This window comes from Rhinoraja longicauda, chromosome 6, assembly GCF_053455715.1.
Source record: "Rhinoraja longicauda isolate Sanriku21f chromosome 6, sRhiLon1.1, whole genome shotgun sequence".
In the NCBI taxonomy this organism is placed as follows: Eukaryota; Metazoa; Chordata; class Chondrichthyes; order Rajiformes; family Arhynchobatidae; genus Rhinoraja; species Rhinoraja longicauda.
Genome location: NC_135958.1, coordinates 25,979,644 through 26,007,505, shown reverse-complemented (window position 1 = coordinate 26,007,505; position 27,862 = coordinate 25,979,644). Strand labels below are relative to the sequence as shown.

The 27,862-nt window shown below is 43.9% G+C and overlaps 1 protein-coding gene across 2 annotated transcripts in view; it reads right to left on the bottom strand.

The window, feature by feature from the left end:
• Positions 1–27,862, bottom strand: part of LOC144594836 (uncharacterized) — a 70,102-nt gene that overhangs the window by 9,257 nt on the left and 32,983 nt on the right. The window contains exons 2-3 of one of the 2 annotated variants that reach the window (XM_078401740.1): positions 26,042–26,218; positions 10,802–11,029 (exon numbers count right to left, since the gene is read on the bottom strand). In XM_078401740.1, coding sequence (XP_078257866.1) covers positions 10,802–11,029; positions 26,042–26,218 — 405 coding nt within the window. The remainder of the gene's footprint in view (positions 1–10,801; positions 11,030–26,041; positions 26,219–27,862) is intronic. The other variant, XM_078401741.1, reaches the window with a different exon arrangement.

Genomic DNA, 27,862 nt, shown 5'->3' with positions numbered 1-27,862 from the left:
GGCATATTTGGGCCGGTCCCATTTGGCGCATTGTTCTTTAAACCCTTCCTCGGCTTATATCAGTCCAAATGTCTTTTAGAAGTCATAATTGTATCTGCTCTTATATATTATATTGTTTCCTTGCCATGCCATTCATTGTGGAGTTATTTGTGTCGCTAGGGAACAGGGTCCGTGTCAAGATTTAAGTTAATTAATTCATAAGTGACGAGGAGAAGAATTAGGCCATTCGGCCCATTAAGTCATGGCAGATCTGTCTTTCCCTCTCAACCCAGTTCTCCTGTCTTCCCCATAACCCCTGACACCCTTATTAATCAAGAATCTATCTATTTATCCCCGCCTTAAAACTATCCATTGAATATTTAAAAGGTAGCTCCGAGATCTTCCTAATGATAAAGTATTTTAAATTTTTGCTCCTTGGACAACCCACTTAAATTGGGGGATGGGGAAAATAGATACATGAAGGAGGAAATAAATGTAGGGAGAGGAAAGGCTGATTATCAGTTAAGAAAAGTTGCAAACTAAACAATCTGCTTGTATGTTTTAGCTTCCACACAATTCCGTGTAACCAGTTTTGTTTGACTTGCCGGGTAGCTGGTTACCTTCTTGCAATGCTGGAATGTCAAGATTGATCACCATTAGTACAAATTTTCATGATCTTTTGGCCAACTTTTAAACAGCAAAACATTGCAGGGTTCTGAAGTAGATTTTGCCGAAAGATTTTTCACCAAATCTCAGAAACAAGTAAGTCACTTCAATAGACAATGAAAACAGCTTCAGACTGGAGGCTGGAAACTCCTAGTGCTGGCTGAGCTGTCAACATTCCATTTAGATTATTCCAAATACAATTTATTCCCAGGCATCCGTCCATTGGGTCAAGACACCCTGACCTCAGTTGGAGAACCATTGAAGAATGCTTTCAGGAGACACAAGAGACACTGCAATCAGGAGCAACCAAACAAACTGCTGAGGGGCCTTAATGGGTCAGGCAGTATCTGTGAAAGCTTGATGTTTAGGTTGAGACCCTTCCTCTGGACTGCCTTCAGCTCAGAACTTGGCTAGTCTCAAATGAATAGGTCTTGATGCACACATCAAGAGAGAGCAAAGATCCTGCACTACTTTTAATGCTCCAGAACATGTCATGGTCACTTCAGCACAGCTGGATGGAGGTTAAGGATTGTTGCGTGCTTTAGTGGTCACTAACTATTTAAAGCTGCTCGCAGTTTACTGCATGCATGCCCAGCTTTGATCATGGGGAGTGTTTGGGCTGAAAACCTATATGGTACAACGATGCATCGGGATTGCTCGAAACACTTGTTTGTGTACATGCACCTACTGAAGACATCTGGTTAATTCTTTGGCTCTAAAGGCACACCACAAGAGCGGCAAGAGATTGAAAAGATTGACCAGAACTACACTAAGCAATTTTACAATTAAAATGGAATTCCAGCTGTAAGATCATTAAGCAGATATCCAAAAGGGGTGGAATATTTCACATAATATTTTGATATTGTTGGCCCTGTCATAGAGCTATACAGCAAGGAAGCAGGCCCTTTACCCAATGTGTCTAGGCCACCCGTTAGCATACCCAAACAATCCCAGTTGCATACATTCGTCCCTCTAACCCCCTCCTGTCCACAGTGTGGGGGGGCCGTAAAAAATGAAAAGGTCTAGAGAGGGTAGAATGCTGTCCAGGAGAGTCCACGAGGAGGAGGATTGGCGGAGACAGGAGAAGGGGTCATCTAAAAAATAGAAAAGGGTCCCGATCCTAAAAGTCACCTCTCCTTTTTCTCCAGAGTCGCTATCTGACCTGTTGAGTTACTCCAGCACTTTGTGTCTACCTTCCTATCCATATATAGCTGTCTAAATGTGTTTTGAAAGTCATACTTGTATCAGCTCCTGTAGCTTTCTCTGACAGCTCATTCTGGATGCGGAGCAAGATAGACCACTCCGTCGAAATCACCTATACTGAAGTGTAGTACGCAAAGGAGCCATTTTAGTAGGCAAAACCCACCGTCCATTATGCCTCTCGCAGTGTAATCAGTGTTTTGGGGGAACAGCATGTGTGATGATACCATTAAAATGTAGAATATATCTCATCTATCAATTCACAGATTTTTGTTATTTTTCTTTTTAAATGTTTCTGCAAGTTTCTGCCTACTAAAATGGCGCCATGACATATTACGGTTTTTAGGGTCGAGTGGTCTATCTTGCTCTGCTCTATTATCTTTGATGCAGACTGCCCTCAGAGTGAAAAAGGTAGCCCCCAAGGTCTGTCTTAAATCGCTCACCTTAAGCCTGTGACTTCCAGTTTTAGAATCCACTACCTTGGGGGAGAAAGGCAGAGAGTTCACCGTATCCATGCCTCACATAAGTTTGTATACTTCAGTAAGGTCTCCCCTCAGTCTCCTATGCTCCAAGGAAAAAGTCCAAGCAATCCAGCCTTTCCCTATAACTCAAACCCAAAGGTCCCATTAACATCTTGATGAATCTTTCCTGCAGCCTTGCCAACTTAATGATTTTGTTCCTACATCTGGGCAACCAGAACTGCAGTCAGTACTCACAATTACAATCATACTTTATCAGCCAAGTATGTTTTGCAACATACGAGGAATATCATTTGCCATACAGTCATAACAATAAAAAGCGACAGGACACGCAAAATATATTTTAACATGAACATCCACCAGTGACTCCTCCACATTCCTCACTGTGATGGAAGACGAAAATAAAGTTCAATCTCCCCCTTCTTTGTCCTCCAGCGGTCGGGGGCCTCTAACCTTCCGTTGACGGGACGATCTTGACTCCCGTAGCGGGCGGCGGGCCTTCCTCGTCGGGGCAATCAAGCTCCTGCATCGCAAGGGGGGGTTCTTAGCTCCCCCGTGCCGTGCGATCTACCCTAGGTCGGGGCTTGTCCAACGTTGTGCGGCTTGGAGCTCCCGACCAGTCTCAACCCGAGACTGTGAGCTCCACGATCTTAAAGTCCGCAGGCCGCGTTGGAGCGTCGATCCTATGCAAGGCCTCCAGCTCCATGATGTTAGGCCGCAGAGCGACCAGAGATACGATCCAGAAAACAATCGCATCTCCGGCAAGGTAAGAGATTGAAAAAAAGTTTCCCCGACCCCATCCCCCATCTCCCAAATAAAACAAACCAGAGAACATGAACACAAACTTTAAAAACTTACCAAAAATAACAAAAAAAGTACAAAAAGTACAAAAAGGACAGACTGTAGGCGAGGCAAGCATCGTGAAGCACCCCCTGGTGGTCTCCATGTGTCCTTACCAATGACTTGTCTTACTGCATCATGATGTCCCAACCTTTGTACTCATTACCCTTCCCAATGAAGGCAAGAGTGCCAAATGCTTTCTTGACCACCCTGTCCACTTGAATCACCACTTTTAGGGAACTATGCACCTGTACTCCTAGATCTCTACAACATCCTCTACTGCTCGACCATTATATTGCACAAGACCTGTCCCGGTTTGACATAAAGTGTAACACCTCGCACTTGTCAAGAGTTAAATTACATTTGTCATTCCTCCGACCACCTTTTTAACTGCCCTAGATCCTGTTGTAAAACTTAGATATCCTTCCTCACTGTCCACCATGCCACCAATTTGCAAGTCATTTGCAAGTTTGCGAACTGCGTTGCCATTCAAACTCGTAATGTAGACAACAAACAACAATTCTTGTGGAACATCACTGGTCACCGATCAGAAAAGCAACCCTCCACAACTACCCTTTGACTCCTTCCTCCAGCCAATTATTAATCCACAGGGCTAGCTCAACTTTGATTCCGTGTGATCTAACCTTTCCGACAATGTGTCCATATGGGATCTTGCTAAAGTCCACATAGACAACATCTGCTGTCCTGCCCTCATCAATCCTCTTGGCAAATGCTTCAAAAAGCTAATCAGGTTTGAGAAACATCAATTTCCCATGCATAAAGTCACACTGGTTATCTCTAATCAGATTAGATTTTTTTTTTTGCTCGATTTAGAGATACAGCTCGGAAACAGGCCCTTCCGCCCACCAAGTCTGTGCTGCCCAGCAATCCCCGTACACTAGCACTATCCTACACATGAGGGACAATTTACAATTTTTCTGGCGAAGCCAATTAACCTGCATACCTGTGCATCTTGTGAGTGTGGGAGGGAACCAGAGCACCCGGAGAAAACACAAGCGGTCACGGGGAGAACGTACAAACTGGCATTTTGATGCAGCAGTTCTACTGCTGAGTAGGAAAGAATTGCAGACGCTGGTTTAAAATAGAAGGTGGACTCAAAATGCTGGAGTAACTCAGCGGGACAGGCAGCATCTCTGGAGAGAAGGAATGGGTGACTTTTCAGGTCGAGACCCTTCTTCAGACCACTACCGCTTCAGTTCTATCACTGTACTGCCCTGTCTTTTAATGGTGTCTTTTAAATGAGACCAGGCCAATATTCAACCTGCGACTAACAAACTGACTATTTGATTTGCTGCTTCAGAGAGACTGCTGTGCACAGTTCAAGTGCTGTATTTCATAAATTGCCACACCAACCACATATTTCACCAGCTGTAAAATACATTGCAATATTTCAAAGGGGGAATGAAGGGCACCATGTTAATACAAGTCGCTGTCCAAATTATACAATTCATGACACTAACTTCTTTGAAACAAGGTAGTTAATCTTTGTCTAATCTTCATTGCATGTCAAGCTCAGGGCTATTAACACTGGGACATGTTAGTACATCAAGGTGACATGCTTCTGGGTTAGATTGCTATGCAGTATTTTCCATTTTGAGAAACGAAAATGGAACACTGACAATTCCAATTTGTAAATTATTCAAATCTCTTTTTTGAAACAAGTCAGTCGAAAAAAGTGTTAAGAATGCAAAATATTTAAATTTCAATCAGAATTCCCCCCCCCCCCCCCCCCAGGGTGGAAATATCTAAGAATAGAGGACATAGTTTCAAGGTGAGACAGAGATAAGGTTTAAAGGATTGTGCAGGGATCAAGATTCATGGGTTCGATCGTGCCTATGTGTGCTGTCTGTGCAGAGTTTGTACGTTCTCCCTGTGACCATGTGGGTTTTCTCCAGGTGCTCAGGTTTCCTGCCATATTCCAAAGATGTGCAGATTTATAGGTTACATGGCTTCTGTAAATAGTCCCTAGTGTGTAGGATAGAACTAGTGTACGGGAATCGTTGTTTGGCGCAGACTCGGTGGGCCAAAGGGTCTGCTGCCATGTTTTATCTCTAAACTAGACTATATTGTTGACAGTGCCTTTTGTCAAAGGAACATCTAAGGCCTTAGAATTTAGACTTTACTTTAGAGATACAGCGTGGAAACAGGCCCTTCAGCACACAGTATACAGAAGCAAATTATCCTATAAACCAGCACGTCTTTGGAATGTGGGAAGAAACCGGAGCACCTGGAGAAAACCCACATGGTCACAGGGAGAGCGTACAAACTCCATACAGAGAGCCCCCATAGTCAGGATCAAACCCAGGTCTCTGGCGCCGTGAGGGAGCAACCCTACAGCTGTGCCACCCCAAGTGACCTGTCCTTTTTGGGGTGGTGGTTGGGGAAGAACCAACTCAGGAGCTCGTGGTTCTGTGGAGTTATCGTGGGGGCGAGTGAGAGGAGTGACCCAGATGGAATACAGCCAAGCTCCGATTACGGTAACTGCGGCTTGACCCCATTTCTCACTCGACAATGGCAACAGTCAGCTTCTTCCCATGACGCCCGTTGGCTTTCGATAACTTTCCTGTCCGCGCGTGATCTGCCATGTGAGGCAGGCTGCTGATTGAGATCATCGAGAAAGTTGCATGGGTTTTATTTTTTGGAATTGTCAAAAAATTGTCAGCAAGTTTACGCAGCTTGTCTCACATGGTAGATCTGGGACTGACAGGAAAAGAATCGAAAGTCAACAAGCATCTTAGCAAAGCTGAATGTTGCCATTGTACATTGAAAAATGAGGCCAGGCCTCTTATTTAATCTTATGGAAATTTCATTGAATCCATTAAAGCATTCTGTCAGCCATAAAATGTTCCCAGAAAACTTTTGCTTTGGATAAAAAGTCTTCTTTATTCATCTTATGCAACAAACAAGTGGTTTGTGTTGATTACATTCAGGAAAACATTGGCCGTATTGCTACCAACTCTATCTTTAATATCCCCAATTGGCAGGACATTCAAAGTCACTGTCAATTCTCTTTGATCAATTAGAAAAAAAATTACACAACACCTTGCATTTATTGGGGATCCAAGGAACTGCAGATGCTGGGATCTTGAATAAAACGTGAAGTTCTGGAGTAACTCAGTGGATCAGGCAGCATTTGTGGAGGGAATGGTCCATTTTTAGTTGGACCCTAATTCAGAATGATTGTAGTGGGGATGGAGAAAGTTGGAAAGCAGGTGGGGTGCCAGGCTTTGTTCCAGCCATATTGTTGATATAGATCATGAATAATCAGTCTGAAGAAGGGTCTCGACCCGAAACGTCACCCATTCCTTCTCTCCTGAGATGCTGCCTGACCTGCTGAGTTACTCCAGCATTTTGTGAATAAATACCTTCGATTTGTACCAGCATCTGCAGTTATTTTCTTACACTATGAATAATCTATTCCTCAGCACCGATCCCTGTGATACGCCACTATTCACTGCCTACCATTATATTCTAATCCTTGCATTCTGTCCCATAACCAATTCTCAATCCAGCTCAGTACATTCACCGCCTATGCCGAACACAAAAGACGTTTCAAGAAGGAGGCATCAATCAGGGTGAATTAAAATAGTAATTAATCACCTCCCCCAACTTCTGCAAGGAAGATAATCTATCAAAATCTGGCAAGTTATGGCACGTACATGGGTGGATGTGTCCGGGTCATGATGTTGGTGGAGTGGGCCACTGGAGGCCCTGCTGCAACCTGGGCCTTGATTAGATCAGCCGCTGCTCCAAGTGGCCAAAGGCATGGATCGACTATGGCCTGCAGCAGCACTGAGCAGTGGAGGACATCAACAACGTCACCAAGCCAGGCTGATCTTGCAGCCCAGACCCAATGCTGCCACCATGGCCCTTTTTGACAAAGTTAAGACTCTACATTATTCATAGCTTTCTACTTAACCATAGAGTCAGAGAGTCATACAGCGTGGAAACGGGGCCTTCGGCCCAACTTGTCCACAACGATCAACATGTCCCATCTACACTAGTCCCACCTGTCTGCGTTTGGCCCAAGATAGACACAAAAAGCTGGAGTAACTCAGGCAGCATTTCTAGAGAGAAGGAATGGGTGATGTTTTGGGTCGACCCTTCTTCAGACAGAAAGTCATGGGAAAGGGAAACAAGAGATATAGACGACCATGTAGAAATATAGAACAATGAATGATAGATATGCAAAAAATGTAACGATGATAGAGGAACAGGCCATTGTAGCTGTTTGTTGGGTGAAAACAAGAAGCTGGTGCAGCATGGGTGGGAGAGGGATGGAGAGAGAGGGAATGTCGGGGTTACTTGAAGTTAAAGAAATCAAAATTCATACCACTGGGCTGTAAGCTGCCCAAGTGAAATATGAGGTGCTGTTCCTTCAATTTGCATTTAGCCTCACTCTGACAATGGAGGAGGCCTAGGACAGAAAGGTCAGTGTTTGGCCCATATCCCTTTAAACCTGTCCTATCCATGTACCTGTGATTAACATTGCAATAGTACCTGCTTCAACTACCTCTTCCAGCATACACCCACTACCTTTTGTGTGAAATGTTACTCCTCAGGTTCCTATTAAATCTTTCCCCACCCCTCACCTTAAACCCATGTCCTTTGGTTCTTGATTCCTCTACTCTGGGAAAATACTCTGTGCATTTAACCGGTCTCTTTCTCTCATGATTTGGACACCTCTATAACATAACCATCATCTGGAATTTAGAAGGATGAGAGGGGATGTAAAGAAAACATAAAACTTAAAGGATTGGACAGGCGACTTGCAGGAAAAATGGTCCCCATGTTGGGTGAGTCCAGAACCAGGGGTCACAGTTTAGGAAAAAGGGGAAGGCCATTTAGGACTGAGATGAGGACAAATATTTTCACCCAGAGAGTTGGGAATCTGTGACATTCTCTGCCATAGAAGACAGTGGAGCCCAATTCACTGGATGATTTCAAGAGAGAGTTAGATTTAGCTCTTAAGGCTAAAGGAATCAAGGGATATGCGGAAACTGTTGGAACGGGGTACTGATTTTAGATGATCAGGCATGATCGCATTGAATCGTGGTGCTGGCTCGAAGGGACGAATGGCCTACTTCTACATCTTTTTTTCTATTTTTCAATCACCACTCATCCTCCTGTGCTCCAAGAAATATTGTCCTAGTCTGCTCAACCTCTCCCTATAGTTCAGGCCATTCAAACTCAGACTTTAATCACACAAAATGGTGCTGGAAATACAGCAACTCTTCTGTACTGACTCAGTGCAATCTACTACTCTTGTACTTAAGAGTACAACTGTGCCTAAGTAGAGTAGGATTTTTACTGATTTGTATGCAAAAAAAAAGGAATTTCACTGTACCAAGATATATGTGACAATAAAGTATCATTGAACCACTGGCCCAGTTGGCTAAGACACCTAAACCACCTGGGAAAAAGCTAATACTGAAGCCACCACATCACATACCACTTGGCTACAAAAAAACGCTTCATGAAATTCCATGAAACTCAACATGAATGCACATCGAGCTTTTGAATTAACTGATCAATTAAACAGATGAATTAATTCTGCTCCCCTCTTCATTCATCCATAATTTGTTGGCCAATTTCTGAAGAGATTTCTCCTTTTCAAACCAGATTATTTCCGAGTGTTTGTTACCTAATGGTTACTAGGTAACTGGGCGTGCGCACTTGTCTATAGATGATATATTAATAAATCAGTCAATGAGCAGACTGACGTCATCAACGATTCTGTACGAACAACAGATTTATCAATGCGAATGGATGGATGCAAGCTGTTCCATGGGTTCTTTCTACACGTCAAATCAGCACTCAATCAATCCATTTTCAAAGGTTCAAAGGTGCAAAGGTGCAAAGGGTCAAAGGGTCAAAGGGTATTTATTGTCACGTGTACCAATTAAGGTACCATGAAACTCAATTTACGATTTATCACTTGTGCTGCATTAGCTGTGCAGAGCGAGGTAGAATTGAAACCGGGCAGAAAGCCCAGGGTGGTTAAAGTGTAGCTGCAACATTTATTTATCGACCCTTTCCATTACCCCCTGCTGCACACTCATTATTCAGAAGACTGCTTGACGCAACTAAACATTGTCCAAGAGGCAAAGTTTGATACCAGGGCTCTGCAGCTCTCGATGGTCGATTCCCTGGGGCTAGATTTTACCTCGATTTAAAGGATAAGAGCACAGAACAACCAATAGCCTTCGCTGAGCACACGTCGAAATTATTGCCACTCGGATAATAACAACCATTTCTTTCTTAAGTCTATCAGAGGAGATGAATTTAAAGAGAGGGGTCCTAGACAGACTCAAGGTGCTGGAGGAACTCAAAGGGTCAGTCAGCATTTCTGGAGAGAAAGGATGGGTGATGTTTCAGTTCAGGTTCAGGATTCGGACCCCACCCAAAACCTCAACTATCCTTTTTCTCCAGTGATGCTGCCTGACCCGTTGAGTTTCTCCAGCACCTTGTGTCTATCTTTCGTATAAACCAGCATCTTTGTTTCTTTGCATCTCTGCAGTTCTTTGTTCCTACATTGAAGAGAGCTTGTACCCGAGGAGGCAGAGGGAAGCGGCAGATAGAGGAGATCATTCAGCCTTGCTTGAACTTGATCATGGCAGATCATCCACTTGAATACCCTGTATACACCTGTTCCCTCAGATATCACAAATGCGACAGCCATTAAGGGATATCCCAGTTTTTCTTACATATTCTTAATAACGAAGTTCACTGCCTTCTGCAAGTTCTAGAGTTCCAGAGTTTTGCCCTTCTGTGTGAAGAAATTTCTGCCAACTCGTTTGAAACAGCAAACTCCATCCTTCTCTAGTTATCGAGATACAGCTAGGAAACGGGCCCTTCGGCCCACCGAGTCCGCGCCGATCAGCGATCCCCGTACACCTTCTACACACAAGGAACAATTTACAATCTTACCAACTCAATTGACCTACAAACCTATATGTCTTTGGAATGTTGGAGGAAACCGGAGCACCCAGGGAAAATCCACGTGGTCACGGGGAAAATGTAATGCTCCGAACAGCCAGCACCCATTGTCAGGTTCAAACCTTAGTTTAGGGCAGTACAATGGCGCAGCGTTAAGAATTGCTGCTCACAGCTCCAGAGACCCGGGATCGATCCCGACTACAGATTGCTGTCTGGACGGAGTTTGTAATTTCTCCCTGTGAATGTGTAGGTTTTCTCTGGGTGCTCCAGTTTTCTCCCACATCCCAAAGATGTGTAGGTTAATTGGCTTTGGTAAAGTTGTCCCTCATGTGTAGGATAGTGCTAGAGCATGGGGTGATCACTGGTCGACACGGACTCAGTGAGCCAAAGGGCTTGTTTCCACATTGTAACTTTAAAATCTAAATATATGTTCACTCTTTCATCTTTTAGTTGTAATCCCATAGTTTGTTTGTTTGTTTTGTTTTGTTAGTTATGATATGTTCAGTATACAGTTAAGGTCTGCAGATATTTTAATGCTTAGCTCTGATGCGGTATAACCATTGTGCTTGAATTAAAAATTGTAAATGCTATTACTGGATCAAGCAAATCATTGATAATTCAATGATTCTACAGAAGGGCAGTGAAAGGTGAAGAGGAGGGTTTTGACTTCTACTCACCGAGGAGTTTGGAGTGTGACGAAGGAATTTGACCACCTTGGAGTCGGTCGTTGGGCAAGCAAGTGCCATGTAACGGTTCCGAAAAGTGCCATAGATCTTCAGGTGGGAGCCGGGCTTCAAGGCAGAGGGTTGCGAGCTCGGTGCTTCCTTGTTGCAAGAGGCAAACTCCACCCCATAGGCTGAAAGGTCGAAGTACAAGCTGTGAGCCCGGATCTCCGGAGTGGGAACCTGCGCAGAAAGGAGGGGGTGAAAAATCTGCGGTCACACTCAGTGGGGGGGGGGGCAAACCTTTGCACCAAAACAAGACCTCAAGTCAGAGACACAAGAGACAGCAGATGTAGGAATCTTGAGCAAAACACAAAGTGGCTCAGTGGTGGGGTTTTTTCCCCCACAAGTCAAAGGTGCAGAAGTAGGCCACTTGGCCCATCAAGTCTACTCTGCCATTCAATCATGGCTAATCTATCTTTCCCTCCCAACCCCATTCTCCTGCCTTCATCCCATAACCCCTGACACCCTTACTAATCAAGAATCTCTCAATCTCCGCCTTAAAAATATCCATTTACTGCCTCCACAGCCGTCTGTGCCAATGAATTCCACAGATTCATCACCCTCTGGCTAAAGAAATTCCGTCTCGCCTCTATTTTAAAGGTGCATCCCTTTATTATGAGACCATGTCCTTTGGTCCTCGACTCTCCCACTACTGGAAACATCCTCACCGCATCCACTCTATCCAGGCCTTTCATTATTCAGCAGGTTTCAATGGTTCTATTTATTATCACATGTACCAAGCAACAGTGAAATTATTTGCATACAGATCAGTAAGATTATTGCCATACATAAGTACAACCCCAGACTAGGTAACAAATGCATAGAAACAGCCCACTGAGTCGGCAGGTTTTGGTGCCATTTTCAAGATTCCAGCTGCAGCTGACCATAAAAGCCTGTTGCAGCCGTCACCTCCATCCAGATCAACCAGTGAACCTTCATTCCTCTCCTCTCCCGGCCACCTTCAGCCTTTGTGCCCGGGCCACCTCCAGCAGCTGACCTAGAGGCTGCAGAAGATAAGACCCCCAATTCTGCCCTTCAGATCTAGACCCAAAACATCACCTATTCCTTTTCTCCAGAGAGCCTGTCTGACCTGCTGAGTAACTCCAGCTTCTTGTGTCCGTCTTTGATTAAAACCGGCATCTGTAGTTCCTTCCTACACACCCCAATTCTCTTTACCGACACTGCAAACTCAGCTGGGTCATCTGTGAATGGAAGAGGACATGCAACGTTTTGGGGCTGGATCCTTCCTTTGACATACGAGTTGGGAGAGAAAGCTGGAGAGGTGGGGGCAGGACAAAGCCTGGCAAGTGATAGGGGTACAATTGTCAGATTTGGTAGAGTAAGCAACAAAGGTTAGAGGTGGAAAGTAGACCAAGGGATGTCAGATAAGAGGAAAGAAATGTAAAGCTGGGGGGTGGGAAATGGGTGGAATTGGACAGGGAGGGTGAAAGAGAGGGGGGGTGTAAAACGGAAAATGGGGAATGCGGGGATTAGTTTAGGTAGGAGGGTGACAGGGGCATTATTTGATATTGCAGAATTCAATGTTGATACTTTTGGGTTGTAAGAGGTTCTGTTCCCCCAGTTTGTGTGTGGGCTCACATTGACAATGGAGGAGGCCAAGGACAGAAAGGTCAGGTATGGGAATGGGAAGTAGAGTTTAAATGGTTAACAACATCAAATTATCCTATTTAGACTTTATTTTAGAACTTAGAAATGCAGCAATCAAACAGGCCCTTCGGCTTACCGAGTCTGTGCCGAGCATTAGCACTACCCGACACAATAGGGACAAGTGATTATTTTTACCAAAGCCATTTAACGTACAAACCTGTACATCTTTGGAGTGTGGATAGAAACCGGAGCACCTGGAGAAAACCTACCCAGTCACAGTGAGAACGTACAAACTCTGCACAGACAGCACCCATAGCCAGGATTGAACCCGGGACACTGGCGCTGTAGGCAGTAACTCTACCGCTGCGCCACCATGCCATCATGCATTTTGGAGAGGCTGAAGAAAAGTTTTTACTGCACTTTCCTCCAATTCTCAGCAATAATGCTCCATAATACAGAACAGCAAAGGATGTGCAGGTTTGTCAGTTAATTGGCTTAGGCAAGTTGTAAAATTGTCCCTAATACGTAGGATAGTGCTTGTGTACATGGTGATCGCTGGTCGACGTGGACTCTGTGGGCTAAAGGGCCCATTTCCGTACTGCATCTCTAAAGTCTAAAAGTCAAATCAAGAATTGCATGCTATTTCTTCCCATTCCCGCACCTACCTGTCACCCTATTTTATTCCTGTTCTTATTCACAATAGCTTGTGTTTATATTGTGCCCTCAGTAAGTAATGGTCCCCAAGATGGTTCGCAGAAGCAGATGCTTGAAAGTCATTGATCAGTTCTACACTGAACTAGACTTAAAATGCCGGAGTAACTCAACGGGTCAGGCAGCATCTCTAGAGAACATGGATAAGTAGCGTTTCAGGTCGGGAACCCTTCTTCAGTCTGAACAAATGTCCCAACCTGAAACGTCACCTATCCATGTTCTCCCAGGATGCTGCTTGACCTACTGAGTTACTCCAGCACTGTGTCTTTTTTTGTAAACTATTTTCTGCAGTTCCTTGATTCTACACAGAACATCACTGGTTCAAAGAGACCCTGTGGGTGGTGAAGCTTCTCAGCATCTGCCCGTTTAGTTTAGAGATACAGCATGGAAACAGTCCCTGTGGCCCATTGGGTTTATGTCAATTATCAATCACCCATTGACACTAGTTCTACATTATCCCACTTTCTCATCCCTTCCAACTCAGGAGCAATTTACAGATGCCAATTAAAGGGACTGTTGTAGTGAGTCCAAAACGAGCGTTATTATCAAAAGACTTTATTCTTGGTAAAAACCGTGACAATGCGCCACGCACTTACTTTGGACACACACTACTTAACTAGCTAATATAATCTAATCTCATCTCTCGAGTTTGGCGCCAGACACAACTATACCTCGCGCTCCCGCACCACGTGACCTGTTAGCCCATCCGAGGGTTCGAGACCCCCCCGCCAATCCGTATGTCCCTACACTGTCCCAGTTAGGCGATTTTAAGGCCACTGCCGGCGACTAGGCTGTCACCGAACGTTCGCCGGGGTGTCGCGGGCATGATCGTGAGGAGTCTTCAATGAATCGTAGCGGATCTCGGCAAATCGTGGAAAAATTTACCTGCTTGAAATTTCTCGGCGACAGCTGGCTTGTCGCCAGGAATTGTAGCTTATTGCGGGCGCTGTCGCATGCTGTCCCCAGGTTTGCTAGGTTGTCGCAGATGCATATAGAAGCACGTAATATTAAATTGAGAAAAGGCATTTGAAGATACCAGAAGATTGTTTTGTTTAACCAACTTATTTACCGTCAGGACATTTGACAGGTAGATTGGAGGCGACAGTTTGACGGTCAGGTAAGCGTGGGAATTTTGCGATGTTTCCTTTAATTGGCATCTGTAATCTCAGCCAGGTGCTAGTTTCACAAAAAAAGTAACTTGTATCGACCTGACTCGGCATTGTCGTGGTCATTGTCGTAGGGTAAAAGAACATTTTTTTGGCGATCTGCTACGACTTTGACAGTCGCCGGCAGTCGCCTTAAAAATCGCGTAACTGGGACAGGCCCTAAATCCACAAACCCACACATGTTTGGGATGTGGAAGGAAACCAGAGCACCTGGAGGAAACCTACATGGTCACAGAGGGGAACGTGCAAACTCCACACGGATAGCGCCCAAGGTTAGGATAGTACCTACGTCTCTGGTGCTGTGAGGCAGCAGCTCCATTACTGTTGAAGGTATTTTAACAAAAACTATACCAAAGCTACATTTGCTTAAGAACTGGTACTGAGAGAATCATTACACTTCCACACCTGCTCGGCTTTTCATTTGCAAGCTATTTTGCTTCTGCAGTGCTTGCTTCTGCCTTGAAAGCGATTCATGAATTGCATTAGATCCAATAAAAAGGGAATGGAAAAATTACATCAATATCTAGCTATAAACTATTTGAGTCACTCAAGTAAACCATCTTCCAAAATAATGATCACCGAGCAGATTCATCCCAATCGGATCAATTTGCTTAGCAGGCTCAGATTTGGGAGTCTGTATGTCTGTACCATTAGTCATCTGAAACAGTTTGGCAACATACAAATGTTTCTGAAGCAAAATGTCACAACATTTTAAACTGGTTGCAATCCATACTTAATTCCAATTTGGCTCCAAATCAAATGTTGCTACTGTAACACATTCACCAGAAATGTATTCCAATGTTCTTCATAGAGTCACATAGCATGCTGACCAAGATGCCCCAATCTATGCTAATCCTTTGAATGCTTCTTGCTAGGTAGACGCATTGCCTGCAGGTAGATGCTCCTAGTCAACCTTAGCCAGGTCCTCCCTTATTTGAATGATATTGGCCTTTCCCCAATTAAAGACATTTATTTCCGTCTTCCACCTTTTTCCATTACATTTGTGAAACATATGGAGGTATGGCCACAATTCCTAAAATGTTCCCCCACTGACAAACCCTCCACTGGACTGGTTTCTTTGCCAGAGGTCCAATGATGCTCCTATCCTCTTTGGTCTGACTACATACCATGTCTAAAAGCTCTCTTGAACACGTCATTAAAATTCTACCGAATTCTAATGGACAGGCAATCCCAGTTATTATTCAGGAAATTCAAACCCCTTAGTACTACAACCCGGTGCATTGTGGGATCCACAGAACCCAAGAACCTCAATGTAGAAGACCTGGAATGCTGCAAAACACAGAGAGAAAAGTCAGATTGAAAAATTCAAGTGCGCACAGTGGGAGGGAAATTGGGAGCTGTCCAAGGACAGAGCCTTATTTTTGCAGGATTATATTTCTGGTCTGGAATTGGAGTTTAAGCTCCAATAAAAGCAAAATTAGCAAGCTTAAAAAAAAGACAAGCAGAACGAAAATCATCAATGTAGCCTTGCAAAAAGTAGAAATTAATTTGAATGAAACTGGATAAACAGATAATTCTAGAGAAGGAACTAAGGACAGGATGTGGAGAGGATGTTCCCACTAGTGGGAGAGTCCAGGACCAGGGTCTAGGACATACCTTTACAAAGAAGAGGCGGAGGAATTTCTTCAGAGGGTGCTGAATCTGTGGAATTCATTGCCACAGATGGCGGTGGAGGCCACATCATTGGATATTTATAAAGCTGAGGTTGACAGGTTCTTGATTAGCAAGGGTGTCAAAGGTAGCAGAAGGCAGGAGAATGGGGTTGAGAGGGAAAGATAGATCAACCGTGACTGAATGGTGGAGTAGACTCAATGGGCTGAATGGTGTCATTCTGCTCCTATGACTTATGAACGCATGAAGTTATTTAATGAAGGGGGCATGAAAGGAGTTTGGAGACGATTCTAAAATTAGCCATTAGTGCCGTTGACGGAGGAGAGAAGCTTTCAAAGGCTGGAGCATGGAGATTGTCTTGTTAATCAGAGAAGTAGAAAACGGTATTAAATCCTGAGAAGTGTACAAGGTTTTCTGGTCCGAGTTCATGTTAGGGTTCTGATGAAGGGTCCCGGACCCAAGACATTAACTGTTTCTCTTTAAATAGATGTTGCTTGACTTGCTGAGCAATTCGAGCTATTTGTGTTTTTAACACAACTGAAAGTGTGCCACTACTATTACTGAATCTCTGCAGCTATTTCTGTTTCTAATACATTTGGAGATCTCTAACAAAGTAAGGAATTGTGCTTTCGGAGTAAAACCGTGAATTGTGGGGAACAGAGGGGCCCCAGAGTGTGTGACTACGGACCCTTACACAGTATAGACTTGAGATACAGAGCAGAAACAGGCCCTTCAGCCCACTGAGTCCATGCTGACCAGCGATCACTGTTCACGAACACTATCCTGCGCATGAGGGACAATTTACAATTTTACCCAAGTCAATTGACCTACAAACCTGTAAGTCTTTGGAGTGCAGGAGGAAACTGGAGCACCTGAAGAAAACCCATGCGGTCACAGTGAGAATGTACAAACTCTGTACAAACAGCACCTGCAGTCAGGATCGAATTCAGGTCTCTGACACTGTAAGGCAGCAGCTCTGCCACTGCCCCTTGTTGTCATTTAACAAAGCACATTGCATTGCTGTATTAGTCAGGATACAGAATAAGATCAGGGAGGTTAGACTGGAAATGTATTCAAAGATTGTTAGGTTGCTGCTTTAATAAATGAATAATTTATTGGCCAAGTATGTACACATACAAAGAATGTGTCTTGGTGCTTCGCTCACAAATAATAATGCTACATAGAGTAAACAATTACGAATAAAGCATAAAACATTAAAACATTAAGAATACAACATTACAGTTTCAACATGTGAATAAAATAAACCAGAGCAAAAAGAGACTACAGACTTTTTGGGTTATTGAGTAGAGCTACTATTCATGGAAAATAGCTGTTTTTATGTCTGGCTGTGGTAGCTTTGACAGTCCAGAGTCGCCTTCCAAAGGGAAGTGCATCAAAGAGTTTGTGGCCAGGGTGAGAGGGGTCAGAGATGATTTGGCCCGCTCACTTCCTGGCCCTTGCAGTGTAGAGTTCATCAATGGGGGGAAGGTTGCAGCCAACAACCTTCTCAGCTGATCGAACGATTTGTTGCAGCCCCCGGATGTCGTGCTTGGTGGCTGAGCCAAACCAGACCATGATGGAGAAGGCGAGGCCAGACTCTACGATAGCAGTATAGAATTGGACCATCATTGCCTGTGGCAGATTGTGTTTGCTCAGCTGCCGCAGGAAGTACATCCTCTGTTGGGCCTTTTTAAGGTCCCTGGAGATGATGGTTCCAAGGAACTTAAATGACTCCACAGATGTGACTACGGTGTTGTTGATGGTGAGTGGGGGGAGGGGAGGGGGTGTTCTCCTAAAGTCTACAATCAGTTCCACTGTCTTAAAAGCATTGAGCTCCAGGTTGTTACGAAGGCACCAGGACTGTATCACTTCCTGTCTGTTGGCAGATTCCTCCCCATCCTGGATCAGTCCACTCAGGGTTGTGTCATCTGCAAACTTGAGAAGCTTGACAGTCTGTAGAGGTGCAGTCGTTGGTGTAGAGAGAGTAAAGGAGAGGGGAGAATACGCAGCCTTGCAGTGCTCCTATACGGAGGGTCTGCGGGACCGAGATGTGCTTTCCCAGCCTCACATGCTGCTTCCTGCCTGTCAGGAAGTTGATGATCCACTGACAGAGGGGTTCAGGCACAGTCAACTGGGAGAGACAGCGTGTTACTGAAAGGCACCAATGCCTAGCCACCGACTGTGTTGGAAGATGAGATTAGGCTAGGAGGTTTAGATGTAATGGGAAAACAGGCACATGATAAAAGGGGTGCATGAGCAGGCTTGCATGCAAATTGGAAGAACTCATTTCTGTGTCAAATTAAATGCAGGGCAGAGATTTAAATGAGAGCAAAGAATTAGAAGAGGGAAATATTTTCATGCAGAGTATGTGGCAATCTCGCTGCCTGGAAAGGATGCAGGTGGAAACACTCGAGTATCTGAATGCGTTAATGAAGACAGATGCCTTGCAGAGCGGCTGAGGTGCTTGAAGATTAATATTATTATTTTGTGTCATCACACAACTGTTTGCCAATAGCGAGCAAATTGTAGTGCCACGTGGTTGGCCTCTGCAAGATTCTGTACAGTGCGTGTGTCACGCAGCATGTCACAGCTCAGGAGATGTTCCATAGTCTGGAGGCCCCGCCCACACTCGCAGTCTGCCACATCTTCAGTATATCCCCACTTCAGCATGTTCGATTTGCTCCTCCCTATGCCTGTCTGCAGTCTGTTGAGACTGTGCCGGGTTATCCACGGTTGGTCGGAAGCTGGTGGGAGTTTCTCAGAGGGATCTATTGCCATGTGAATGTCTTCCGGAGATTTCCCTAATCTCTCTAGTGCTTGAAGATGTGCAAATCTTCGGTACAGCATGGATTCAATGGGCCAATTGGCCTCCAGTGTCACAAACTTGCCACACTTCAACTTCCTACTTAAGTGAGTGACTCTGGCATTTTCCATTCTCCAATCCAATCATCTGGAGTCCTTTGAGTGAGGTTGCTGATTTGACTATATGGAATCGGTGTAAAGGGCACCTTTATACTCTCGACACACAGGGGAATGGATGGAGACAGCCTAAAGTTCAAAATAACCTTGTTATTTGTGTCTAGGGCCAAGCAGAGGCCACCGTCCAAGTTTGAAATTGGGTCTTGGAAAAAAGGAGCTTTTGTAAGGTTATAAAACTGTTCAATTATTACGTGCTCTTACCCATGAATCACTCCCCTGCTTAGTTTAGTTTAGATTTTTAGCTTAGAGACACAGTGCCGAAACAAGCTCTTCGGCCCACTGAGTCATCACTCACCCCGTACACTAACAATGTCCTACACACCAAGGACAATTTACAATTTCACCAAAGCCATTAACCTATCAATGTGCACGTCTTTGGAGAGTGCCTTACAGCATCATAAACTCAGGCTCGACCCTGACTACGGGTGCTGTCTGTAAGGAGTTTGTACATATTCCGCCTGACTTGCGTGGGTTTTCTCTGGGAGTTCCGGTTTCCTCCCACACTCCCAATACTTGCAAGTTTGTAGGTTAATTGGCTTGGTATCATTTTAAATCGGCCCTAATGTGTTGGTGTCTGGGGATCACTGGTCTTGTTGGGCAAAAGGGCCCATTTCTGCACGGTATTTCTAAACTGAACAAAATTATAGAAATAGTTCACAGAGACCACGTGCAAGAGTCACCAGGTTTTGGCACCATTCATCATCAGAATGCCTCTTGACCTGTGCCCCTCAGCTAACAGTTAGTGCTACTGAATACCGTGGGAAAGGAATTGGAGCAGGAGTATGGAGGCACAAGTCCAACTGGGAACTATGCAAGTCGTAGAGCCTCAATCATATCTGAACCCATTCAACGACCACATTCTTGTATCCAGAAATTGACTGGTGGAAAAATCCCAAACACTTGCTGCTCTAATAAACAAAACTGGAAATGAACCCACTCAATGTCATTATTTATTTTAGTCAGAAATTCAAGACATTAATGTTCGTGACACTTCATGTCTTTATCTGCTCAGAATTTTCTACAGATTTGCAATGGAACCAGAAAGAGGAAGTGATAATGTATTCTCCTGAAGAGGAAGTGCATCAGGAGAAACCAGACCATGGAACACCAGTAGAGTTGCTGCCTTACAGCGGCAGATACGAGGGTGTGATCCTGACTACATGCCTGTATGGAGTTTTACGTTCTCCCTGTGACCGCGTGGGTTTTCCCCAGGTGCTCCAGTTTCTCCCCACACTCCAAAAGTACAGGTTTGCAGGCTAATTAGCACTTTGGCCCAACTCGTCCATGCCAACAAAATGCCCCATTTGCCTGCATTTTGCACATAAACCTTAGAAACAAGGTTTCAAGGTCAGTTTTTATTGTCACATGTACCAATTAAGGTACAGTGAAATTTGAGTTACCATACAGCCATACTAAATGAAAAGCAACAATACACACAACCACATAAAAGTTAACATAAACATCCATCACAGAGGATTCCACATTCATCACTGTGATGGAAGGCAATAAAGTTCAAATTTCTTACAAGTAATTGCAGACGCTGATTAATCAAATGCAAGCAAATGAGATGAACTTAGATCCATTTTCTCCATGTCACCTTTAAATCATGGTGTGCCCTTGGCCACCTTCAGTAACTGTTCGACAATTTAAGGAACATTGTAAGATGACAACTCATATGCCCACCACCTCCACAGCTACCTCCAAAAGCCAACCACATAGGTTATAGAGTCATTACGATTAAGTCCAGCATCCCATTCATTTCACAAGTATTGGTGTTTCATTGGTGCTAATTTCTTTAAGCATCTCATTTACTCTAAACAAGCAGGACTCCATGGCCACAGGGAAGTTCTGCAGCTTCTTTCAAAGAAAATATATTTCTCTGGCATTCCCGTATTCCTCAGTATAGTTTTTCCAAGCTTTGTCAGTGAAATAATCCCATTAACTTGTTATTTTTTTTCCTTTCTATGGATCTCGGAAAGCTTTTGTTAGTCAATGTTTCTTTTAGTTCTATTGTTGTATTCTACTTTTCCTTAGCAATGCCTTGGTTTTCTTATGCTAACTTCTGAAATGTCCCCTTCTTGAGTATCACTGCATTTGGAAACAAATATTGAATTAGACGACAGGAGAATGATTAATGCATCATTATTGTTATGGTCAGATCACTTCCTGCATTTCCCCTCACCTGCAAACCTTCATTAAATTTTCAACTATTACCCAGTGTGTTAACTAAAAGCCATGACAGTCTACAATAGCAAACTCACAGATTCATCATTTGATTTTTTCGGATACAAAACTAGTTATAGATGGAACTAAAAATAGGACAATCTTGATGTAAAATTTTATTATGACGATTCCCCTCATTCCATTATGATTGTCTTTGATTGCACTACAGACTTTTGTTTTGTTTTATTATGGTTATTAGCTTTATGGTTATTAATTCATTGTATTATTGATTCTTATACTTTAACCTGTGCATTATTGTGCTCATGGGCCTGCAAAGCTGCAGCAAAAATTTAATTGTTCCATTGCCGGTATATATGACAATCAAACACTCTTCCTTCATTAAATCAGTTTAGAGATACAGTGTGGGAACAGGCCCTTCGGCCCACATCGGCCAACAATCATCCATTCACATTAGTCCTATCATACACACGAGGGACAATTTACAGAAGCCAATTAACCTACAAACTTGCACCACTTTGGAACGTGGGAGGAAACTGGAGCACCTGGAGAAAACCCACATGGTCACAGAGAGAAAATACAAACTCCATACAGACAGCACCCAGAGTCAGGATCGAACCTGGCGTGGTGAGGCAGCAACTCTACCGCTCTGCCACTGTGCCATCCCCATTACTCGACTCCTCAAAGGCACCTTAACTATCAAAACCTCCTCATTCCACATTCCAAGGTACAAGTAACCTCATTCATTTGATCCATACACATTCCATGAATTCATCTTGCACATTATTGCTGCTAGGCTAATTTGCTCAGTTTTTATGCAAGTTAAGATCCTCCACAGTTGTTGAATGCCCTCTGCAGAATCCTGCAAACTCACTGAAAGGATCAACGTGACCACCATCAACCTCTCCAGAACCAAGTCCCTCAGTCTCTCTGAGGGGATGATATCCAACATATTAGACCGACGCCAGTCTCCCGAAACAGGCTATATCCTGAGCTGTCATGGGAAGAAATTAAGACGCTGACAGAGAAATCATTCAAGTATAACAAGAGGCGACAATCAATACGACACAAAGTGCTAGGGTAATTCAGCCAGCCCAGGCAGCATCTCGAGAGAATCAATCTGAACAAGGGTTCCGACCCAAAACGTCACCTATTGTTCTTCTTCAGAGATGCTGACAGTATAAATAGCACCTGCAGTTCCTTCCTACACATCTCTACAGAACATGGGTAGGTTGTGCTTCGAGTCGGGACCTTTCTTCAAATTGGTCCTGCCCTGAAATATCACCTATCCGTGTCGTCCAGAGATCCTGCCAGACCTACTGAGTTACGCCAGCACTTCATGTCCTTTTTTTGGGATAAGCAGCGTTTTTGTACAAGAATGCGGGCAGAGAAATTCAAAAATTAAATCTGCAAAATCATTGACCCGAAACATTATTGTTTGCCTCTCCACAGATGCGGTGGTAAGAAATCCAGCCTCTGTGGAAAGACGCTGTGGTTTGAGTATTTCCAGCATTTTTGTGCAGCTCAGGAGCATGAGAAAGAAACCAATATTTCTCAAATCAGACTTGAGACAACATTCACATGGAGTCCCAGAGAGCTCACCAGATACTAGACCATAATTCAATAGAAATAATTGACATTTGCGTGAAGTAGAGTTATGTGAAATATGGACTGTGGATTGGATTTTGTACATAAACTGACAAATCTTTTCCAAAAGCTTAAATGTGTGGAAGCTCCCAGCAAACCCATGAAGACAGAGTTTCTGGGGAAAGAAATAGTGCAACATTTTGCAAATTGGAAAGATTGATTAAAATGGGACAATATTTCCCCACGTTGAATGTTGAAAGCAAAATAATTGTTTATTTAAGCAACATATCCCAAATAGTCAATAATTTCTACTTATTCAAATGTCATTGAGTACGAGAACTACAAGTATGCACTAGCAAAAGCAGCTTCTATTGTAAATGTACACAGCCTATTGATCAGTATGGATAGACCAGAGATAGACCCATAATGCTGGAGTAATTCAGCAGGTCAGGCAGCATCTTTGGAGAAAGGGAATAGGTGATGTTTCAGGTCAGAATACTTCTTCAGACCATTTGTGTCTAACTTTGTTATAAGCCAGCATCTCAGTTCCTTCCTACATATACCTAGTCAACAATTCCAGTACTTCCGTATCAAATTTATTATCTAGATGGCACAGCAACGCAGCATCTAGTACAGGAAGATAGACACAAAATGCTGGATTAACGCAGCAGGTCAGGCAGCATCTCTGGAGAAAAGGAATAGGTGAAGTATTGGGTCGAGACCCTTCTTCAGACCTGACCCATCATCTATTTCTTTTCTTCAGAGATGCTGCCTGAGCCACTGAGTTACTCCAGTATTTTGTGTCTAACTTCAGTGTAAACCATCATCCGCAGTACCTTCCTGCACACACTGTATCTCATACAGCTGCCGCAGTTCCAGAGACTAGGCTTTACACAATATCTTGTGCTCTTGTACACAGTCTGCTTTTAACAGTGTGGAGTTTGGAGTGGTCTCCTTGGAATGGATTTTCACTGACATTCCAATGTGCTGGGTTTTAAATTAATTGGCTACTGTAAATCCCCTCTTACGTAAGTAAATGGAAAAAAAATAATAAGGCTGGGGAATAATGAGCATGTGAGAAATGCAAAAGGTAAGGGATTGCTCAGAGAGCTGGCATAAAGTTGATAGGTCAAATGGCGTCCCATCGCAAGGATGGAAATCAGCAGTGCTTTGCTTGTACAGTTGCGTTTCTGTATCCTTCTGCTTCAATGGCAAATTCTCAAAGATGCGTGTGATTCAATCAGATGGATAAGGCCCAAATCATATTTAAACACTGGTTAATCTTCAATCCATATTAGTTGCAACTAGAGCAAACAAATTCAAGTATGTTGTCCAATCTCACTGACCAAAGAGAGCAATAATATCTTAGCAACTACAACCTCGCTACAGTAAACCCTCGCAATAATGGACCACAAAGGTGAGTAGAGGGGGGGTGGGGGGGGGTGGGGGGGCCTGGTGTCTGTTATTGCTGAAGGTCCGCAATAATCGAGTTGGGGGGGGGGGTAAAGTTTAACCCAAGGCCGGGAGGGAAGAAACTCAATGTTGAGGGGTTAAACCAGTGGGAGTTGACAGGCCTGAAAGCCACATAGCTCCCGGCCCAACACGCAGTGAGCCGGGGATGGGCCCGGTACTCACGACACCGTCATGCTGCTCGCTCTCTCCATTACCACAACCAGAAGCTCGCGCCACATTGTGCCAGCTCATTAGGTAACTGGCAGAAGTGGATGGGGCCGTGCCACAGGAGCCTCAGTCCGCTATAACCAAAATCCACTGTACAGAGGTTTGCTGTTGCAGGGGTTTACTGTCTACGGTTCTGGAAACCTGCAAGAACCAGGGATATTCTTGTCAGAGAGGGAGTGCGGCAAAAATTCACCAGATGTTCTCGAGATGGCACAGTGGTAGAGTTGCTGCCTTACAGCACCAGAGACCTGGGTTTAATCCTGACAATGGGTGCTGTCCTTTCGGAGTTTGTATGTTCTCCCTATGATCACGCGGGTTTTCTCCGGATGCTCCGGTTTCCTCCCACACTCCAAAGAGAGGTATACAGGTTTGTAGGTTAATTAAGATTCGGTTAAAAAAAATTGTAAATTGTTCGTAGTGCGTAGTATAACGCTAGTGTTTGGTATGGGGTGATTGCTGGTCAGCGTGGACTCTTTGGGTTGAAGGGCCTGTTTCCATGCTCTATATCTCTGTATAGATGTCGGTTTTTCCCTCGAGTAATCTAGGATTAAATTCTCGAATTTAGTGCGAGGAGATCTTGCCAAAATATACACAATTCTCAAAGGGCTTAACAGGCTGGATGGAGCAAGAATATTTCCCTTGGCTAAAGAGTGGAGAACCCTGCTCAGTTTCAGTACAAGGATTAGGCCACTGAGGACTGAGAGGGAACAGAAGTATTCTTCACTCAGGTGACAATGAATCCTTGGTATTCCCTGTCCCAGAGGAGTACAGGGAATCATCTTAATCTCTTCAATCTGATGGTATAAAAGTTGAGATACCATATGCATTGGGGTAGAGGTGAAATCAGACAGTGCCCATAAGCTGGGGTATTGCCCGATTCACCTCTACCACTATTGCGGACATTGGACTTTGTCCAAAGAATTGGTGCGCCACAAAGCCGAGAAACATATTCTGCACTATGCATCTTCCCCTTTGCACTTGGGTTTGACGAATATATTTACGCAGAGTATTATCTGATCTGATAGCATGCAAAACAAAGCTTTTCACTGTACCTACGAACACGTGACAATAATAAACCTAAACACAAGCATTTGTATGTTAGTGATAGATACAAAGTGATCCAGCAAATATTTCTAACTAACTTGCATTCAGGCATAACCATGGAGCAAATTTGTGGTTATCGATTTGCAGCGTTGGTTATGTCCAAAAAGTTGGAGCAGACAAACAAACTAATAGTTTCGCTTCGGTTTTGCCTAAATTTAGGTGAAAAATCAGTGGCTTATTTTGCAGTGCAGGTAACATTCCTGTGACATTGTATATTTGACATAGAATCCCCAGCACTTCCTGACACTCCAAGCCAAGCTACACACAGAGAACATTTGATTTGTCCATTTGTATAACTTTTATTCATTTGTTCTTTGCAACTCTTCATATCTCTAGATTCCCTCTCCCCTGACTCACAGACTGAAGGGCTCAACCTGAAACGTCACGCATTCCGTTTCTCCAGAGGTGCTGCCTGACCCGCTGAGTTACGCCAGCATTCTGTGTCTATCCCTAGAATGTATTATTAGATGGTGATCAAAGTGGAAGTACCTTTACATTGACTGCACGACAAACAGGAAAACCGTAACGCTCCGAGAAAGGGTACCTGCCGCTGATCAGCTCTTTCCAAGGCAGCGTTGGCACCGTAAGCATTGCACGACTCCACAATGTAATCCGAGCTGATTCCAAGCACCGAACTCGACTCGCCACACGAGCCATCGCAGACTACAATCACGCGAGGAAATTCGCTCATTGGGATCTTCTTCAAGTATTCTTCCGTGAACTAGGGAAAAGGAAAGGTGCGGGCAGGTGGAAAAGGAACAAAATATATATACGGAGGTCAATCACATAGTTGTAACAAGTCCAAGGTAAATCAGTGGGATTCAGGCGTGCTAATTCAATACATTTTTTAACAAGATGGAAATAACACGATCTGGTTAGCTGTAAAAACAAAATCAGATTTCATTGCAGAAACAGAAGGTCAGACATTGAGCCAAATCTCCTTGGCAACCATACCAGAAGCATATAATATTAACATTAATCAGCATCTGCTGAGGCTACAGAAGATAGAAGCAGACACGTGTTGTGAAATACAAGGTTAAGTGGTCCACGGCACTGTTACACCAAAAACTATTTGGATTACTTGTAAATTTAAGAACAATTACAAATAGTTTCATGTATTTGATGACTAAACTAAGCATTTTTTGGAGAAAAAAAAAGTCTCACGCATGTAACTGCGGTTCGAAGTACAAAACATTTGGAAATGTTACAAGGGACAGCCTATCCCTTAGTCAGAATAATATCCCACATTTCTATCCACAAGAGAAGCAGAGATTTCCTCCCACTCTCCTTCACATGGCACCTGTGCAATATGTATACATCAACTGTTCATAAAGCTGGGCAAATTGCCGGTGTGGACTTTGCAATGCATAGATGACAGTGTTTAGTTTAGACATACAGCTTGGAAACAGGGCCTTCAGCCCACCGAGTCCACGCCGACCATCACCCGTTCACACTAGTTCTATGTTATCCCAGCTTCTCATCCACTTTCTACACACTAGGGGCAATTTACCTACACTACCGCACATCCATGGGACGTGGGAGGAATCCGGAGCACCCAGCGGAAGCCCACAGTCACAGGGAGAAGGTGTAAACTCCACATAGACAGCACCCAAGGTCAAGATCGAACCAGAGTCTCTGGTGCCATGAGGTGGCAGCTCTACCAGCTGCACTGCTGTGCTGCCTTCGGCCTGAGTAAAAGACAACACAAAACTGCCAGAAGCACAGCACAGCCCCTTCTGGCTCGCGAAGGGAAGACTATTCTGGTCCGATGAAGGATCCCAAACCGATGCGTCGCTTATCCATGTTCTCCAGGGATACTGCCTGACCCAATGAGTTACTCCAGCACTTTATGTTTATTGATGTGGTCTAAACAGCTCCCTAAGCAGGAACCTTCTCAAGGGGCAGTGGCTATTGTTAGTTTCTGGAAGTTGGCAGTCACATTATCCTAACAACCTTTATGGTTCGGCGAGTCTTTTAATTTTTTTGCCCAAATGTCAAGAGCGAATAGATGTCAATAATTTGTTGAGATGCATGGAAATGCAGATGCACACAGAGTACTGGAGTATTTCCAAGTCTCTGTTGTCCTTACCTAATCTTGCCTCAATGTCACCCATGTGGTGGACTCAAGACAGAGTAATTATAGCTGGATAATAAATGTTAGTCCTGTCAGCAATGACTATACCCCATTTTTTTTTAAAACATAGCAGTGACATAGATGTAACAAGCAATAATATTAAAACATTTCTTTAGTGCTTTCAACAAGGTAAAACATCATGGTGATTCACAGGAATGGTCTTTGACAGATCCACATGAAAATTGAATTCAAAGTTTCGTCCAGGAATTAGTTAAATGAAATTGGGAAAGC